At 36.9% G+C, this 18,247-nt stretch overlaps 2 protein-coding genes across 4 annotated transcripts; one reads left to right on the forward strand and one right to left on the reverse strand.

Moving 5' to 3' along the window:
* Positions 1 to 7,150: 7,150 nt before the first annotated feature.
* Positions 7,151 to 11,700, reverse strand: LOC110758995 (elongation factor P (EF-P) family protein). 2 transcript variants are annotated; one of them, XM_021960987.2, is made up of 11 exons: positions 11,226 to 11,700; positions 11,096 to 11,126; positions 10,912 to 10,925; positions 10,770 to 10,820; positions 10,580 to 10,649; positions 9,933 to 10,002; positions 9,766 to 9,833; positions 9,053 to 9,176; positions 8,495 to 8,534; positions 7,864 to 7,931; positions 7,151 to 7,429 (listed from the first exon to the last, which is right to left on the reverse strand). In XM_021960987.2, the coding sequence occupies exons 1-11, from the start codon at positions 11,454 to 11,456 to the stop codon at positions 7,417 to 7,419; spliced, it is 780 nt and encodes a 259-aa protein (XP_021816679.1). In that variant the 5' UTR covers positions 11,457 to 11,700; the 3' UTR covers positions 7,151 to 7,416. The 2 variants fall into 2 exon arrangements, with proteins under 2 accessions (XP_021816679.1, XP_088110057.1); XM_088253931.1 differs by having other exon boundaries at positions 11,050 to 11,126; positions 11,226 to 11,366.
* A 589-nt stretch (positions 11,701 to 12,289) lies between these two features.
* On the forward strand, positions 12,290 to 17,385 carry LOC110758996 (dihydroorotate dehydrogenase (quinone), mitochondrial-like). Of its 2 annotated transcripts, XM_021960989.2 has the most exons (12): positions 12,290 to 12,444; positions 12,566 to 12,703; positions 12,963 to 13,045; positions 13,640 to 13,963; positions 14,173 to 14,428; positions 15,353 to 15,433; positions 15,519 to 15,626; positions 15,725 to 15,754; positions 15,980 to 16,117; positions 16,673 to 16,710; positions 16,808 to 16,907; positions 17,033 to 17,385. In XM_021960989.2, the coding sequence occupies exons 2-12, from the start codon at positions 12,569 to 12,571 to the stop codon at positions 17,123 to 17,125; spliced, it is 1,386 nt and encodes a 461-aa protein (XP_021816681.1). In that variant the 5' UTR covers positions 12,290 to 12,444; positions 12,566 to 12,568; the 3' UTR covers positions 17,126 to 17,385. The 2 variants fall into 2 exon arrangements, with proteins under 2 accessions (XP_021816681.1, XP_021816680.1); XM_021960988.2 differs by lacking the exon at positions 12,290 to 12,444 and having other exon boundaries at positions 13,657 to 13,963.
* Positions 17,386 to 18,247: the final 862 nt, after the last annotated feature.

Genomic DNA, 18,247 nt, shown 5'->3' on the forward strand with positions numbered 1-18,247 from the left:
TCTATATGGATCTTGTCTTTTGTTTGTTTGTTTGTTTGTGTGTTTTCTGTTGTAGGTCCTTGGTGAATTTTGTTGTTCTTGGATGTGTCTTGCTGTCGTTGGGATGGTTGAGGTGTGGTGTTGTCGACCCAGTTTTTTTCTTTTGTTTTCGTTGTGTTTTTGAAGCAAGTACTGCAATCCACTGTAGACGCCATAATTTTGCAGCTTTTGGTCCATTCACATGGATTTTGCTCCAGTTTAGTGTTTGGAGTTGGAAAAGTGATTGTTGCCGGTTTGTGTGGGATTGGATTTTTGCCTATGCAAAATAAGAGGTTTAGCCATGTTGGTGCTACAAGACTCTTTGGTTTGCTGGAGAGGATGTGGTGCAGTGTCTTTGTTTCTGTGTTTATTTTAGTTTAATAATTCTTAGAAACTTAATGGGAGTTTGTTGATGTTTTTATTTAGTGTTCGACTTTTCGTTGTGGATTTGCCGTTACTGCTGTTGTGTGGTGGATCTATATTGTATGTCTGAGTACGAGTGCTTTTGTTTGCCGAATTGGAGGTTTTAGGTTTTTCTGGCATGCGTAATTCTTTCCAGATCAAACCAATTTATTTTTGTGTTTGGTCACTGGAGATGGTGTACTCAGATTTGGCATTGCGGCTACTGAGCACTTTTTTGTCTGTGTTATCAATGAAATTACTATCACTTTTAATAATAATAAAAAGTTGTTTTATTTATGATTATTTTAAATCTTTAATTAATGCTTATTATTTTTTATATTTGTTTTATATAGATGGACCAATTTAAAAAGAGTTGTAGCATTTATGACTCCCTAATAGTTAGGGTATGTAGATATGTAGAGAATTTCCATTGCCAAACTAGTGAGTAGTGCTCTCTCTATCTCTCTCTCTCTCTCTCTCTCTCTACTCGAGTATGATTGAAGTTAAAATTTTATAGAGAGCTTTAGGGTTTAGGGCTCCTAAAATAACTTTGATATATTTTTAGCTAAATCTATATATATAAAGCAAAATGCAGAGAATGGTGAAACATTCAAAATACCAGAAAATACTCTTGGTTAATTCAAACATTAAGAATTGAAATTATTAATTAAATAAGAATAATATGGTAAATTCACATTTTCATATTAAAAAAATTAAAATTAAAAACAAAATCAGATAATAGGTCCTACTTTTATGGAACATAACTACCCATATTATCTTTTCTTAATTTTAAAAATAAAATAAAAAAGAAAAAAGAAAACCAAGAGCATGTGCCAAGAGGCTAGTATATATATATAGATATAGAGTGGGTGAGCTCTCAATCAACGGTAAACTTTCAAAAATTATTGAATAACTAATTGGTAAAGAGTAATATATCTTTCTTATGCGATCATTAAAGCCTCTAGAGGTCTCCATATATTTGGGATGCTCCTCTTGCTGCTGTTAACTAGTTAATTTTCAATGTTATATTGTTGTTAGTTAGTGTTCGTGTTGGGCTTTATACTTCTGATAATAGAGGGGTGGGGTTTCCTTTTAAAAAAAAATAAAATCAGAAGAATGGAAAAACGTTGTTTGGACTAGAATTCAGAACATGGGTGTCTAAAGAATATCTTTAAGGCTGCCAAAATGGGGTTCCACCCAGTAAGGGGACTCTCACGATGTAAAAAAATAAGAATATCCTTAAGGCTCATTTTTTTCAACTCTACTTGATTAACAAATCAAAAGTGAACTACTTTTTTAAGTCTTATGCTTTATCTTTTTATTTCCCCACTATTGTGAACTTTCCTTCTGCTCAAAACTGGAACTATTGTGGGGACTTCGTGGTATTTACCCAAAAAAAAGAAATTGGAACTATTGTGAACTTTTATTTATCTCTTAGTGGAGATGAATAAAATGAGCAGATGTCACATCGACTCTTTTGGGCAATGTCTTACTACTGGAATAAAATGAGCAGATATGAGCAAATGTCACATCTCCTCTTTTGGATGGATGATGCCAATCAACAAACACCAATATCTCATTTGACAGTTTTAAGTCTGTCGACCCGAGTCAATATTCCCACCTATTCCGCTTATTCCCCCTCTTTCACCAAGCATTATATAACCCGTCATCTGCTCCCTTCTTTTCCATTGAGCTCTCAAGCTAGCCAAATTCAATATGGCAGTCTCACTACCCTCTCAATGAGGAAATTCAATATCAATACCCTTAATCTGCTCCCATCTTTTCCATTGAGCTCTCAAGCTAGCTAGATCAAGGTCACCGTCGTCGGTTTCACCTACATCCACAGCTAGCGACTGCAGAAAAAAATGAGGAATACTTGCATTGCTTCTTATCAGTCCCTAAAGGCCTCTTTTCTTTCACTGCTCCAGAAAATAAAACCCATTGTGAGCCGTCTTCATGATCCCGGTGACCTAGAAGCTCAAGCTCCAGCAGCAGCAGCTAGGGACTTGGATTGGGCAAAGATTGTTGTGGTGTATTGCTTGTCAACAGGAGTTACCATGGCTCTCATACGCACCCAAGTTCACCCCAGCAAGCTCCCTTTAAGCTTTTTCTTTCTCGGACTGGCAGTCCTACTCGCCTTTGCGTGCATCATGGTAAGCAAATTAGTTCAGCACTCCAAATGTCCAAGAAAAACACTTCATCTCTTCCATTTCTTTGGGGTCTTTTTCGGAGTCACAGCCTTCTTCATTTCCATTACAATCCCTTTTCCTCTCTGGTTTAAATGTACTGCATCTGTCCTCTATGTGGCCTCAGGCCTTGTAGTCATATTTTGTAATCACTTCTATAACTAGACTGCACTACTGCAACTTCACAGTGCCTTTTATGTTTGTAAAAGTTGAGTAGTAGCTTGATCTGGATGAAATTCCACAAGGGTATATATGTCTTCCTGTTTGTATTATTTCCTATTAATAAATATTATTTTGTATAATTTCTTGATGAATGTTTGTCATGCAACGAATTCCACATCATACACAGTGTTAAAAGTGAATGAAAATGGGAAAATGGAAAACTCTGGATTAAAAATTTAGGACATGGGTGTCTAAAGTATATCCTTCAGTGCAAATATAATTTCGTATGGTTTTATCCCTTGTGATTTTGGTCCTCTGCCGGCACACTAATGGTTGCAATCTATTTTGACCCAGTTGAAATTGTCAAATTATGACTTGCCCAAACCCTATGTTCCTCTCTCAGAAGGCAAAGAAAAAGCCCAAGGTCTGTGTCTCACCAAAAAAAAAAAAGCCCAGGTCCAATTCTTTTAAGAGGCCCTAAAATTCGTATAATAATTATTAACAAAATAGTTTTTTTTTATAAAAAAAATAAATAAAATTGAGTGACACAAATGAGATTGGAATATGCCTTATTTTCTGACGGAACGGATCAAAATCAGGGTAGTCCAATTTCAATAAAAAAATGATTTCACGTCATTCCTACTGTTCTGTATACTCAATCTTGAATTCCATGCTGTGGATTGTTTTCGTCTTTTTTGTTTTTGCATAAGTCGGTAAAAGGAAACAACATTTTGTGTTTTTTTTTTTTTTTTTTGGTTACGAGGCAGGCCGAAGCCAGAAAAGAAAAAAGCTAACAAGGCACAGCCCTACTTTGGGCTCTTCCTAGATCATCATCCAGCAACAAGCTTGAGAGGGAGACAGGAGCAGACTCATAGATGAATGTAATACAGAAAAATAAAAATATGTATTTTGAGTTACAAACATTTTTAAACAGCTGCTGCAGAAAGACACGAATCACGATGATGATAATAAGTTGGTTTTTGTCTGTCCATCCAGCTGAATTTAGTTGAACGCCGGCCCATCTAGTTAGCTTTCTGTTTCTTGCACCAAGACAAAACCGTGTGGTTTTCATAGTAAATTACCCTAAAAAACTGAACAACAACGTTGGAATCGCAGGAACATATTTCATACTGGCTGCTCTGCAGTTGCCAGTAGAAACATTCGACTAATGTGCAATCCTTTAGCGAAGAGAAAAATGGGGTTCGACATGGGTATGCTCGCATCATATAATCCAAGCCTCCATTATCTCAGGGAAACCTGTGGTTTTAACAAAAGAAGAGCACAATTGGGTAAAAATTCTTCCTGGAGTACTTGAATTTCCAGGCATTATTATCTTTACCAAAACTGATTTCAAAATTTAACTATGATTATTTCCTGGGTGTTTGATTTTATGCTACCCAACGTTTGCAGTTCTTTTATTGTTTTATGCCTTGTTAGAGTAGGCTGAGTCTTTATAATAAGGTTCCGACTTCTGCCATAGCTCTGATTGTTAGAGTACATTTTTGTTGGTTGAGTCTCACTCTGTTTGATATGGTTAAAGAAAAAGGATAGCATTCTCCATAACAAGGTATAAAACAAAACGGATATAGTCCAACTCGTATGAGTGTCCTTTCTAGACCTATTAAATTTTAGAACATTAGCATTTCATGCTTCATGAGCCAACAAAGCAGTATTATTGTTTCTTTTGAGGTTCTAAACAGTATCGTGGTTATCTAGCATGTAATAATTGTAATTTGTCAACTGATCTGTGCACACTGCATGTTAATAAATGGCAGATGTGGGAAGCTTTTTCTACCCTTTACATGGTCAGGCATGTGGTTTGGGGTTCGATTCCTCGGGGTACCCATCTAGCTATGTGCTAGAGTTTGTTTCTTGCCCCAGTATTTAATTTAATACATCCAATTTTGTCTCAGTTTAACCTCTTTCCTTTTCCTCACGTATTTATTTGTAATGTAATTTAGTTGTCTTTTTTATTCAGGTGCAAGTGCTACTTCAGCATTCTTTGCTGCAGCATGCAGTTTGCCGTCAAAACACATACATGTAGCCTCTATAAAAAGTGGACATGCTAGCACCTCCCTGGAGTGTGCCCTTGAAATTCTGAAATCAAGAGGACCCCTTGGATTCTTTTCAGGATTTTCTGTTTGTCTTCTCCGTGCAGCACCTCCTATCATGGTACTCTTTCTCTTCCTCTCTCTCACACACACAAACACACAAACGCGCACAAGCATGCACACACATTTACTTGTTAGTGATTGCCTGCTGCATGATTTTGCAGACTACATGGTTAGGTTTAGAAAGGATCCGGGAACTCGAATGGTCAATTGGACTGTAGCAATCTGATTACCACGAGTCTGCAATGAGATTTGAAGTTAGTTTGGCCAAATTGTATCAGTGCTTTGCCCCTCGTGAACACGTTTATATTTAATTTCGGACTACTTCATGGATATTCTACTTTGGCAGCAGTTGTGCATGCAGTCAAGCTTTCGTTTTGTTTTAAGGTTTAGTTCCCCTTTGTTTTGTAAATATGTAGGGGAAAATGACATCGAATAGGTGGGGATACCATTACCAATGAAATCAAGAACTTAACTTCCTTATGACTTTTTTAAAACCTCTTTCCCTTACTCTGCTTGTGGAATCGGATTGGATTTGATTTCCGGTTGCTCATATTTAACCAACTAACTCTTGGTTTAGTGGTAATTCTTTTGGAATGGCTTGAATGAATGTCAAAAAACGCTGCCATGTATGCTTGCTGGATGTTGTGGGTGGATAATGCAAATGTGTTATTGACGAAAATAAAAATGAAAGCAAAAGTAAACTTGGAGCTCTTGATAATAATAACAGAAATTGAAATATTACGATCATCTTTATCTTACAACAATGTTCTTTTCCCCTCTTCTTTTTTCGTCACGTTTGCCCTCAATTGTAACTTTAGACCTCAATGTTTAAAACGTCGTCCAATGTTACATCTCCATTACATAATCCGTCAAGTGATGATGTGGCTAGATCAGCCCACACTTTTTGTTGACGATCATGCCAAATTTACGACATGTGGACATAAACAAATAAAATATTTAGATTGTTTAAAAAATTGGTTTAATTAATAAGAAGGCTTATTATCATAAAACGTCCCTGACGTTTGCGAAATTATCACATTGCATCCCTAATGTTTTTTTGTATCATTAATGGTCCCTAACGTTAATACATGTACTCTTAAATAGTCCTTCTGTCAAAAGAACCGTTAAATCTAGGGGTATAATCGTCAAATCAATCCAAAATTTTAAAAAAAAAAATTCTTCCCTTCTCTCTCTCTGTTTTTTTTTTCTTCCTCTCTTTCCTCCTCTTTTCTTCTTCTTTTCCTTCGCTGTTTCTTCTTTTCTCTCCCTTTTTTTTTTCTTCTTTCCTTCTTTGTTCCTCATTTTTCTTCTTTCCTTCTTTCACTTTTTTTTTTCTCCTCTCTTTCCTCCTCTTTTCTTCTTCTTTTCCTTCGCTGTTTATTCTTCTCTCCCTTTTTTTTGTCTTCTTTCCTTCTTTGTTCCTCATTTTTCTTCTTTCCTTCATTCTCTTTTTTTTTTTTTTTTTTCTTTCTCTTTTTTCTTCCTCTTTCCTTCTCTCGGGGTGGTGATTTGGGTGGCTAGAGTGCTGGGTTGGTGGGCTATGGAATGGGGCAGGGAGAGAGTTGCAGAGAAAGTACATAGAGGGGGTGGTTATGGAGGTCGATGTGGTGGTTTGGGTGGCTAGAGTGGATGGGTTGGTGGGCTGTGGGAGGGGGCAGGGAGAGAGTTGCAGATAGAGTGGTGGCTTTGGTGGTCGGGGTGGTGGTTTGGGTGGCTAGAGGAGACAAAAAGAGAGAGAGAGAGAGAGAGAGAGAGAGAGAGAGAGAGAGAGAGAGAGAGAGAGAGAGAGAAGGGAAGGAAAAAAGAAAGAAAGAAGAAGAGTGAGCGGGGCCAGGCGGAGAGAAAGAAGAAAGAAGAAAGAAAAGAAGAGAGAAGGGAAGAAATTTTTTTTTATATAGTTTTGGATTGATTTGACGATTATACCCTTGAATTTAACGGTTTTTTTGACAGAGGGACTATTTAAGAGTACATGTATTAACGTTAGGGACCATTAATGATACAAAAAAACATTAGGGATGCAATGTGATAATTTCGCAAACGTTAGGGATGTTTTGTGATAATAAGCCTAATAAGAAAATCTGAAAACAAACAACGCAAACCTCCTACCCTGTCGGCCCCTCCTCTCTCTTCCTAATGACATCAAAAAAAAAAAAAAAAACAAGTAACTTGAACTGATGGCAAGCTAAAAATGATCTAGAGACGGCACAATACTCTTCCCCTTCTCATAAAACCATAAAATCATAAACAGCAGTTTTATGCAAATAAGAATGTGAAACGTTACTTTCTATAAACTAAATTGCACGCAGAAAACAATTGTTCATCAAGTTCAAGAGCAAAACTTGGATCCTCCCTAAAGAGCTGTGTATCATTCTCTAATGTTGTATGAGTAAATATACATCACACTGAATCAGCAGCAACCCCATCAAGGTTAATAATAAATTCATCCATTACGGAGTTGAACTCAACGAGTGATCTTAGACTCTGCCCAAATGATATTCCATCTCTCCATCAGACTGAAGCAATGATATTAAGTACTATGCCTTGGCCCTGATAGCAACAGGAAATAAAAAAATGAAATCAATGGGGCAAGCTTGCTAGAAAATCTAGAAACCAAAGTCCCAACACAGGCATTATGCCCCCCCTAGAGTCCAGCTGAAACATTCAAGTTATAATTATTTATGGATAACTACGTAGAAACAAATGACAGCAGTTGAGGTGTAATGAAGAGATCCGGTGACAATACGCGAAGAGAGTTGTAAATATACATGGATAATGACAACATTACATTATAACCGGAACATCTCAATCATCAGGGCCTTTTGAGTTATAAAGCAGAAAAATCTTGTCATATAAACATTTATAAATATTAGGTAAATCTTGCTATCGCTAATAGGGTGCTTAGGTGCTTACTTTATATCTAGCTGTGCACGAACAACTTAGAAGGATGTGATACACGCTAAGAGAGATAAGTAGAAAATTACCTTCTGACATAGGAGTCGTCCTCAGTGTCAATTATCACAGCTTCACCAGCTATGATGTGAGGTGGTACCTAGCAAGTCCGGAACGAAAAAGAAAAAAAAAGAAGACATTAATGCAATCTGTGATTCATGACACCTATAGCATATCCTCAATGCACCATTCGCCATGTAATCTGCATGCTACATATGTATTTATCTTCCAGCTTATAGAATGGTAGAACAGGGAGAGAGGAGAGGGAGAATCTGGGCTCTAAGAACAAGCTGAACTTTGCAAGAATGTGGGAGTCCAGCAAGCCTTCAGGATCAACAACTTATAAACTCAATCCAGACATAATGGTAAGCTATCTGCTCTATATGCTCATACATGCATTCATGAATATTGTGAACTCTTTAAATCATCATACTCTATAGAACAAAGCTCTTGATAACTTGAAAACTTCTCAACAAAAAAAAAGTGTGGACATCATGCAATATGAAAAAGTTCACTTCAAATTAAAAAACCATACTTTGTAATGCCCACTATTCTTTACTTATTGTTTGCTGCAGGTTTTGTAAATACCTTATTTTCTTCTAATATTAGCTACCGAAAGCAGTAAATTAGCTTATACAAAATATTTTATAAAGAAATTCTTACTTTCATGGTGAAGCCATTTTGCATCTCAGCTATTTTATCCCTGCATTTTAGAGAAAAATCAGGAGTTAGCAAAAGCGCACAAATAAGATATTAATATTACAATGTACACTAGTGTCAACATGATAATAGGAATCCACTTGAGAATTTAGTCACAAGATTTTACTTTGTAGGGGAAACAGATAAATGATATTGCAAAATACACCAGATAACCAACAACCTAATCATTGTCAACTTTAGCAAAGTCCTCAAACCAGCATACTTAAAGGTTTTAATGCATGGGGCCCACTAGTATCAATTGATGCCTTGATGAGGGCAAGTCCATGATGATTAACAGTCATATCTTAGCAAGCTTTAGTTTAACAGGTTAACTTAGAAATCTACGGTTTAGCAATTATATCCTTTGTCAGAATAATGACAAGAATTCAACACTGAAATTGATCAAGCAGTTTATTATATCAAGTGATAATTCAAGGAGTAGGTGCAACTGAAAGACAAAGCAACATTGAGTAGTGAGATGAAGCCTACAAAAACAATAGCATTTGCACAATGAAAACATACTTAGGTGTTGCTGCAATCCCCTTCACAGGAGGTTGTGCTTCCTTGACAATGCATGTCACATGTTTTGGAACTGATGCGGACAAAGGGGTTCCGTTAAACAGCTCTACTTTAACTTTCAGTTCCTCTGTTCACAGTGAATATCATATTTTATTTCAGTATAATACATGGCAACTATGACAACTAACAATGATGATGAAATTTATATTCAATTACATATCTGAATAAAATTTTCTGCCAAAATAGGAAACAAGACATTATTATTATAACACCCAAAATGACTAGGACGGTTTAGATAATTGTATCTAGGAGGCATCACAGTATTGGAGTTATAAGATGGTTCAGTGCCAGTGGCTGGAAGGTCCTGATACTAGTAGAGTTATTAAGCTGGTCATGAAGAAGAGTTTTACATGGATTGCTAATCACAATGGCATTCTGAAAAGAAGAAAAAAAGTAAGTAAACAACGATGTGACACAGCTTCCACCACATGATTATTTTGAGATACCACCACGTAGTTTTATCCAAAACACCATTCGTGGCAGCTAGAAAGTAAATTGTTGTAATAAATAACTCTGAATCAATTTACATAAATTTATTTACTACGAATTTCATGCTCATTGATAATCACTACCTTTTGGTAAGAAAAAAAAAAGTAAAGGTAAACTCATGGAAAATGAGTGAACAGAAAGGAACATGCACTATAATAAGCCTCGACCTTGTAGGTATTTAGCCTTCTTTCCAAATAAGTCCTCAGGCACTTCGAGCTGATCATACGTATCAGGGCTGATAAAAATTACAAAGAGAGTATTTCTTAAGAGAAAGTAACAGCAGGAAGTGAAAGGAAGAGGATGCTGGAGGGAAATTTTAAAACATAAAACTCACTCCATCAATAATACAATGCCATCACGATCCGTGCACATGTAAATATAGCTTTTTGTCTCAACAAATACTCCTGCAGCAATCATACAAGATTTTGTCATTTTAGCTCAAACAACCATAATAACTGAAAGAATGACACACCATTGAGATCAAAAGACCTCAGTCAACTTGACATAACTGTGATAATACAGCCCATTTGTCAGTATTATTTTTAATTTAGGAAAAGGCACCAGCCACTATTGAGCAATGGGCGTCCACTAAAGGATAAACCAGTGCTTATAACTAAGATAATAATGGGCATCCACTAGAAGGGTTAACATGAACCGATTAGTTTCAAGAGGTAACTGTCCTTGCTGAAACTGACCATTATTCAGTTCAAAACAACCTACACTCAAGTAAATGCATAAAAAAATTTGTGAACACTGGTCAATGTCTTTGTGAACAAGCCTCGCAAGCAGATGTTTTAAAAAAGTGAAACGAAACTAAACCAGAACAATAAAAAGCAATGCAGAAACAGTCATCCAAGAAAGGAAGTGTATTGAACTACCAAAGAATGCTTGCATCAACGATTTAAAGCAATCTGTCTGATAGGCAATGAGCATTGTAGACTATTAAGCTAATGGTAATGGGAATTTACAAAAATTTCATACTTTCAACTGCCTCATCTGTCGACAACCTTTGGGATGTCTTGTTTCCAGAGTCAACATCACGAAGCTCCACCTACAATGAAAACACAGCTTCACATTTCAGCTTGCTTTTAAAAAAAAAGCACAAAAAGTACAAATCAAACCTTATGAATAAGGTTCTAATAATGATAAGGTCAGAATGACAGAAACACACCTTAATGTGCGCTTTTCCTCTTCCTTCATGGGAATGTTCTACCTTTATCACCTAAATAATAACAAATTGTGCATCAATTAAATGACAGAATATTCACCAATAACATTATTGCACCGTTCAGAAATACAATAAACCAATTCACCTGGTAAAGACGATCTGAAGCAAGTATTGTCCACCATAATCCCAAGCGCAACCGCAATGTGATTTTTTAAATTATAAATGATTCATAAAATTTGTTAGTAAAAAAACAATTTTAAATGAATATTCAAACAAAACCCACCGAGATTCTGTGTAAAATTGATTGCAAAGCCAAACTGCCGACCCACCTTTCCTCTCAATGACATTTCCAGCTCTCACCTGCACAATCGCACGATCATGATTCATGACTGTGAACAAAAACTACAATTCAAAACGTCGTCGCTCTGTAGGAAACCGAAATGAGATTGAAAAACTTACATCGGAGCCCAGGACAACGGCTCCGCGGTGTTGGATGGCGGACCAGGGAGATTGAAGCAGAGTTCTTCCAGTGAGACAAGTGTTGGTGCAGTGGGTGATGCTGGTGTCACAGCCCGGTGAGGAAAGCAAGTTCGATAAAGAAGAAGGAGCAGTGAGGGTGGTTAAGGTTCTTGGAGCGAGGAAGAAGAGAGGCCGAGTGAGGTTCTTGCTCAGCTTTGCCACTGCTTGCATCTTCTTTTTCTATTTTCTATTTTCTATTTTCTGAAACGAACGAACGCCAGCTCCAAATTGGGATTTGAGAAAGCAAGCAGCAACCCGCGCTCAAATAAATATATATATATATACATTACATATGCTCAAGTCAAGAAGCTGGGATTACTTGAAGGCCACTCAAAAATTGTTATTTCAAGTAAATTTGTAACTTGAAAAAGAAAGGATTGTAATTAACTAGATATTATTGCATATCAAGGATTGTAATCTAACTTGTAATCTTTTTTCTTCTTATTATTGTTTATGTGAAGGAAAGACTTGAACCCTAGTAAGTAAACTTTTGCCCACCGCTCCTGTCCCTGCCCATTTGAGCTCTCTTGGCCTTGTAGTTGTTGATGGCTTATAAGTCATTGGGTTACAAAGAAATTTGATGTTTCATTTGGTCCTTGTACTGTTACTAGTTGGATTGGACCCTAGCTCATACAACTCTTTTACTCATTCGCTTGTTGGTATCATTGCAGCGATGCGATCTTGGACAATACTTGCGTAATGAGGATTTTAGATGAAATCTTATTTCTTAATTATTTGATCAAATTAGTTAGTTGGATCTGACAACGAAAAATAAATGATGGGCTTAAGCACTATGGACTTGTGTATATGGTCACGTTTGCAACATCTTTTGTCAAAATTGCCGTAAATTGATATGGGACAATCCCAACGCAATGTTCTAATAATAATGCTAGGGGGACACCACTTGGGTATAACATGTATCTATTTACTAATATATATCATACATTCTTAAATCAATAACACCAAGTATATCTGATATTGACCCGTAAACGCATAATAACCCGTTTGATCTAAAAGACCGGGTGCTCATATATCACCCGCACGAGAAAAAGCCAAACCCATCTGTGTGTGCGCCATTTTACCCATTGTCCCGCTCCTTCAAGGGTGCCGTCGTAACAAGCCCTGTATTACTCTCTTGCCTTCCACAGTCCACTGCTCTGTACGTTCCTTTTCTACTATTGATTTTGCTTTTGCCTTTGATTATTTTGTTAGCAAAGTTAGTTCGCGAGGCGATATTTAAGCTACTGAAAGTTTTTAACTTTTTTATTTGATCATTGAAGGTCATGGCGGCAAGGGCTTCAAGAAAATTACTAAGAGACTTTTTGTTCAGAAGGGCATGCACAACTCCTATTGCAAGTGTACGGCACCGCTCTTCTGCTGCAGAAACTGCTCCAAAGATTCCTCATTTTTCGAAGAAAGTATGCTCTCTCTCTCTCTCTTCTTCTTCTTCTCCTTCGTATATGTATGACACTATCTTTTTGGTTGCAAAGAATCACAGAGGAAGAACTATGACGATTATACTTTTATTTGTTTCCAGCAAAAATGCGAACCCATCTCACCAAAGTGGTGCCTTTTCATTTTATATTGCTTACACTTTTATTTTTAAGTCAAATTTGTTGGAAATTCAATGCATTATTGTTTGATTTTGAAGTGCTGTCTGCTTGTTTTGAACTGTAGGGGAGGTTGTTGACGGGAACCACCTTAGGCTTAGTTATAGGCGGAGGAGCTTATGTGAGCACTGTGGATGAAGCAACTTTCTGGTACCTCATTTAAATCTTTAAGTAGAAGTTTTGCTCTGTTTGCATTTAACCTTTCACACGGTTTACCATTATGGTGGCAGTGTTTCAGCATTTATGTTTAATTCCACTTACTGTTACCTATCAGCCAGAAAAGTATAAGCATAAAACATGTGGAATTCTCTTAAGGCAACCTCTGATGCTTGAATTAAAAGTCTGCCATGCTGTATTGCTTGAGACCTGTGTGGTGTGAGCGTTTGTTGTTTGGCGTTGGGACTCGGGTTGAATTTCTCTGGATTTCTCCTTGCTTCCTAGAAACTTTGGAATTACACTCATAGTTGTAAAAGTCATAAATTTCTTTTGCTAAATTAATAGCTTTCGTGGGACATTAGACAAAAATTATGAATTGTCATTTGTTATGTTCTGCCTCATTCTTGCAATGGTGATGAGGTTGTTCATTGTTATGCTATTGTGTACTTATTTATGCGGATGAAGCAGAAACCGTGTAATTCAGTTTATTTATCAGTAGTTAGTTGAATGGCTTAAGTTTTTTGTGAAATGTTGAAGTTTAATTTTAGTTACGTTTATTGCTAATTCTTGGATATCAAAATTTTGAAGTGGCTGGCTATTCTCAGCTACAAAACTTGTGAATCCATTCTTCGCTCTTCTGGATCCAGAGGTTGCTCACAGACTGGGTGTCTCAGCCGCAGCACGAGGTTGGGTTCCTAGAGAGAAGAGACCAGATCCATCAAATTTAGGGCTAGAAGTTTGGGGAAGGAAGTTCTCCAACCCTGTAGGTCTTGCTGCTGGATTTGATAAGAATGCTGAGGCTGTTGATGGTCTACTTGGTTTAGGCTTTGGCTTTGTAGAGATTGGCTCTGTAACCCCTGTTCCCCAAGAGGGCAATCCAAAGCCTCGTATCTTCAGATTGCGTGAGGAAGGGTAAGAGTATGTTTTGTGTTTATCTTATTATGTTCTGATTAAGACCTGAATTGCCTTGAATTTCTTGTGTTAAGTCAAATTTTCTATTCACTTTTGGAAGGTGGTTATGGTGCTTTAGCATCTGAATCTTTTTTTTTTTCCAAACTTGAGCCGGGTTACATTTCTTGTTCTAACTTATGTGCTATCAATCTACCTGATGTTGTGTTCAGAGCTATCATCAATCGATGTGGCTTTAATAGTGAAGGAATTGTTGCTGTTGCGAAGCGGTTGGGTGCTCAGCATGGTAAGAGGAAGTTGGATGAAACTACAAGCCCTTCATCTTCTTCAGGTGAAGAAGTCAAACCTGGAGGCAAAGCTGGCCCTGGAATAGTAGGGGTGAATCTTGGGAAGAATAAGACAAGTGAAGATGCTTCTGCAGATTATGTACAAGGGGTTCATACATTGTCCCAGTATGCTGATTACTTGGTAGATTGTTCTCTACTGATTTCTCATAGTCTAGTAATTTTTCTGTCTGACATTGTGACTCTGCTGCTTTGCAACTAAATACGTGTTAATTCCCTCTTGTTGGAAAGTGCATCTTGATTGCTAATGTTGGTTCCCTAGGAATAGTATCTCCGTCTGTCCAAAGGAGGTTGCGTGGAGGGTAGTTCTGCTGACTGAAGCATAATTAGGAAAAAACACTCTCTTCACTGTCCAACTTGTTCTTTCTTTTAACAAGAGTTCACTTTGTGGTTGTACTCACAAATGCATCAACTTCATCACGATGCCTGTGTTAGTATGCTGTTTTCATGGCTAACATCTAATAAGATAGGTTCTTGTTATGTTGCTTCTCCACACAGAAAAGCAATAGGAGGTGCATTTGAATAGGCCTCTTGTTGTGGTCTTTTGGTTGGTTCATTCATTGGATTTTGAGTTGTATAATTTCATACCATCTTTAGGCTACTTTATCAGGTGTCACAAATTATACTACAGAATTGGTTACATATTTCCTTGTCTGTTGATAAATGATGCCAAATATGTATTTTGAGGGTCACAATCAATTTACTAGAGAACAGAGATTTTGGAAAATAATTTCTTAAAAGCTCAGGTGGGCAGCAATTGTTCGGAAGTCTGACTTTTTATTACTTGACTAGGATATATGAACAATCAAATTTATATCTGGAAATGATTCAGATTAAAGTAAAACTTCCTCAACTTCAGTAGTGAAAGCTGAATTTTCAGTGGATTGAAATAGAATCTTGCATCATTTCTTGATATTGTTCCCCAGAAGTTGAGTTTTCGGTAATAATTCACAAACTGCAAGCATTAAGGTTTTAGTTTCTGCATATACGTTTCAAGTTCAAATCCAGTTTCATTAATTCGACAATATTTGTGCTGATCTCTTTGCAGGTGATTAATGTTTCATCACCCAACACCCCTGGGTTACGTATGCTTCAGGGAAGAAAGCAGTTGAAGGACCTTGTGAAAAGGGTATGGATCTCAAAGGCATGAACTTTCTCTCTCTATATAAATGTCTGCAAAAGGTAGCTCTTATAACTCTTTCTTCCATCTCAAGGTTCAAGCTGCTCGTGATGAAATGCAATGGGGTGAAGAGGGCCCTCCTCCATTGCTCGTGAAAATTGCTCCAGATTTGTCTAAAGAAGACCTTGAAGATATTGCTGCAGTACGCATTTATGCTCGTAATTGATTACTTTCTTCTCCCCTCCCCACCCCACCCCCCACCCAAATGGTTTTCTTATGGTGGTTTGTTTATGGATATAGGTTGCCCTTGCCCTTCGCTTAGATGGATTGGTATGTTTACTTCCTATCACACACTTCACAATTTTCATTGCTTACCATACCCATATCAAAAGTTTCTACTCTTATGAGCTATTTAGTGCAATGATAACCATACGGTGTTCTACATGTTAATATTAGAGTATAGGTTGATGACTTTAATATTCAGTATATTATTTACCTGAAAGTTAGTGCCATTTGTTCTACTCTTATGAGCTGTTTTTATCTTGTTTATTCCAGATTATATCAAATACAACTGTTTCAAGACCAGATCCTGTTACTACAAACCCAGCGGCTTCTGAAGCTGGTGGCTTGAGTGGAAAGCCACTCTTTAATATCTCTACCAGTCTCTTAAAGGAGATGTACATTTTGACGAGGGTACGTTGCCCCTTTGTAACTCATGTAACTTGTTATTCACGATACTTACATATCTTTACAAGATGCCACTTATTTTTATGTTATATTATTGAAAATTTTGAAGATGCGTGAGTATGTTGGCTTGATATGTCATTCTATTGTTGTCATGACCCATCATCCCATTGTACATGTGAAGTTGTACTATTAATATTTCTTCTTTACCCGTGCATTAGGAAGTACAGAATTATGAAAGCATAAAAATCAGTATACAAGCATCAAATTTCATGTAGAGTAGCTTATAATTGTTTTTGGGTTTGATGAATATGACGTCTAGACACAGCTAGACACAAGTGGCCGAGCGCACCATAGTTTAACTAGTGCCTAGCTGAGTTCCTTTTATTTATTTTTACTAGAGGATATTTATTGGCTCGAACCTCTTAGTTGTTATTGCTAGACATTTAGGTACTCTTTTGGATGTTATTTGAACTATTTGTTTAAATTGTATGTTCTTTTCTTTTGGTTTCATTTTTATGCCTATGTATCAGAGCTTGACCCTGTTAATTTAATATCAATCAGGGAAAGATTCCTCTAATAGGGTGCGGGGGCATTAGCAGGTAAGATCAGAACAGCCCTTTGTTGATATTTTTCATATTTTAATTATTATCTACTTTTCCCCCTCTTAATTGGACCTTGTTTATGCCATTGATTTAGTGGTGAGGATGCTTACAAAAAGATACGAGCTGGAGCAAGTCTTGTTCAGCTTTATACAGCATTTGCCTATGGGGGACCTGCTCTCATCCCCCACATAAAGGTATTTTCTGATGCGCTCGTTCTGCAGAAAACCTTTATTTTTTCGCCTAATGTCAAGGACGTGCTTATAATGGTCTTATTATCTTTGCTTCTCTCTCTCTCTCTCTCTCTCTCTCTCTCTCACAGGCTGAATTGTCTGAGTGCTTAGAAAGGGATGGTTTCAAGTCCGTTAGTGAAGCAGTTGGTGCAGATTGCAGAGTGGCAACGCCAAAAGTATAAACAATAGCTATGCGACGAACTTATTTGCAGAGCAAATTTTTACATTGCATGGTGTAAATTCTGGTTTTTAAGCGGTCTTATTTTTTGTACGGGAGTCGCAGAGGAAATTTTTGAAGAGGCATTATTTGTAATTTGTACTCGTAAACTTTATACTGAATATTAAATTTAATTGTAGGCAATGGAAAAGAAAATCTGCTGCCACTCCCGGATATGCAAGCTCGGAGTTAGTTAGAGCTGATATGTACACAAAATTTGATCCATTCTAGTTTCTGTTTTGTTACTCCATTCAGCTGGCTTGTCTTATCCACTGAAAAATAACAACTTGCTTTATGAGAAACTTGTCTTATATTTTATATGCACCTACCTCGAATAAGAACCTTCCTTGCTTTATGAGGAACTTCAAAAGTATCCCACTTGCCACTCACACTGCTAGTATAATTTCGGATGATCGTATTCTTAACTACTCTGGTTAATTAGTAACCTATTTCCATTATTTCTTTTATTATTATTATTATTTATTTTTGAGAAAGCCACTGTTTCTATGTTAGATGTGTGAAATCAAACTTCCAATGATTACTGCATCAATACAGATGGTAGTTTTTAAATATATTTATTTTTCATTTAAGTCATATTGTGTTGATAGATTTTATCTTTTTGAACCAGAGCAATATCATTCACTCCAAAACTAAAAACAATATAAGAGAAAACAAATGGCGCGTATACTCCAAACCAAAGGAAACATATTATACAAATACCAAGGCAGTTACTATGGCTGAAATCAAAACTTGCAAGGAATCGTCCTGGTTACCTGCATGCATCATCAACCAACTGATGCTTTCTCATTTATGAAGTCAGCTGAGCTGTTTTTTGCAGTGTCATTTCGAGAATGAACGAATTTCAGTTTCTGAGCCTGATGATAACATTGCTTGAGTGATTCAACAACCTAGCAGAAAAAAAAGTATCAATACGGGCTGTAGCATATCTCATTCTGCAATTCAATACTGGCTGTAAAATTCTGCTCACTAATACCAATATACTGTTGTGCGAGGGGCACAGGGTGATAACTAGAATCAAAGAAGAACACTCCTGCTTCTGGATTCACTCTGAGAAACTGTGCAACCT

Source organism: Prunus avium, chromosome 6 (assembly GCF_965620075.1).
Source record: "Prunus avium chromosome 6, drPruAviu1.hap1.1, whole genome shotgun sequence".
Taxonomy (NCBI): domain Eukaryota; kingdom Viridiplantae; phylum Streptophyta; class Magnoliopsida; order Rosales; family Rosaceae; genus Prunus; species Prunus avium.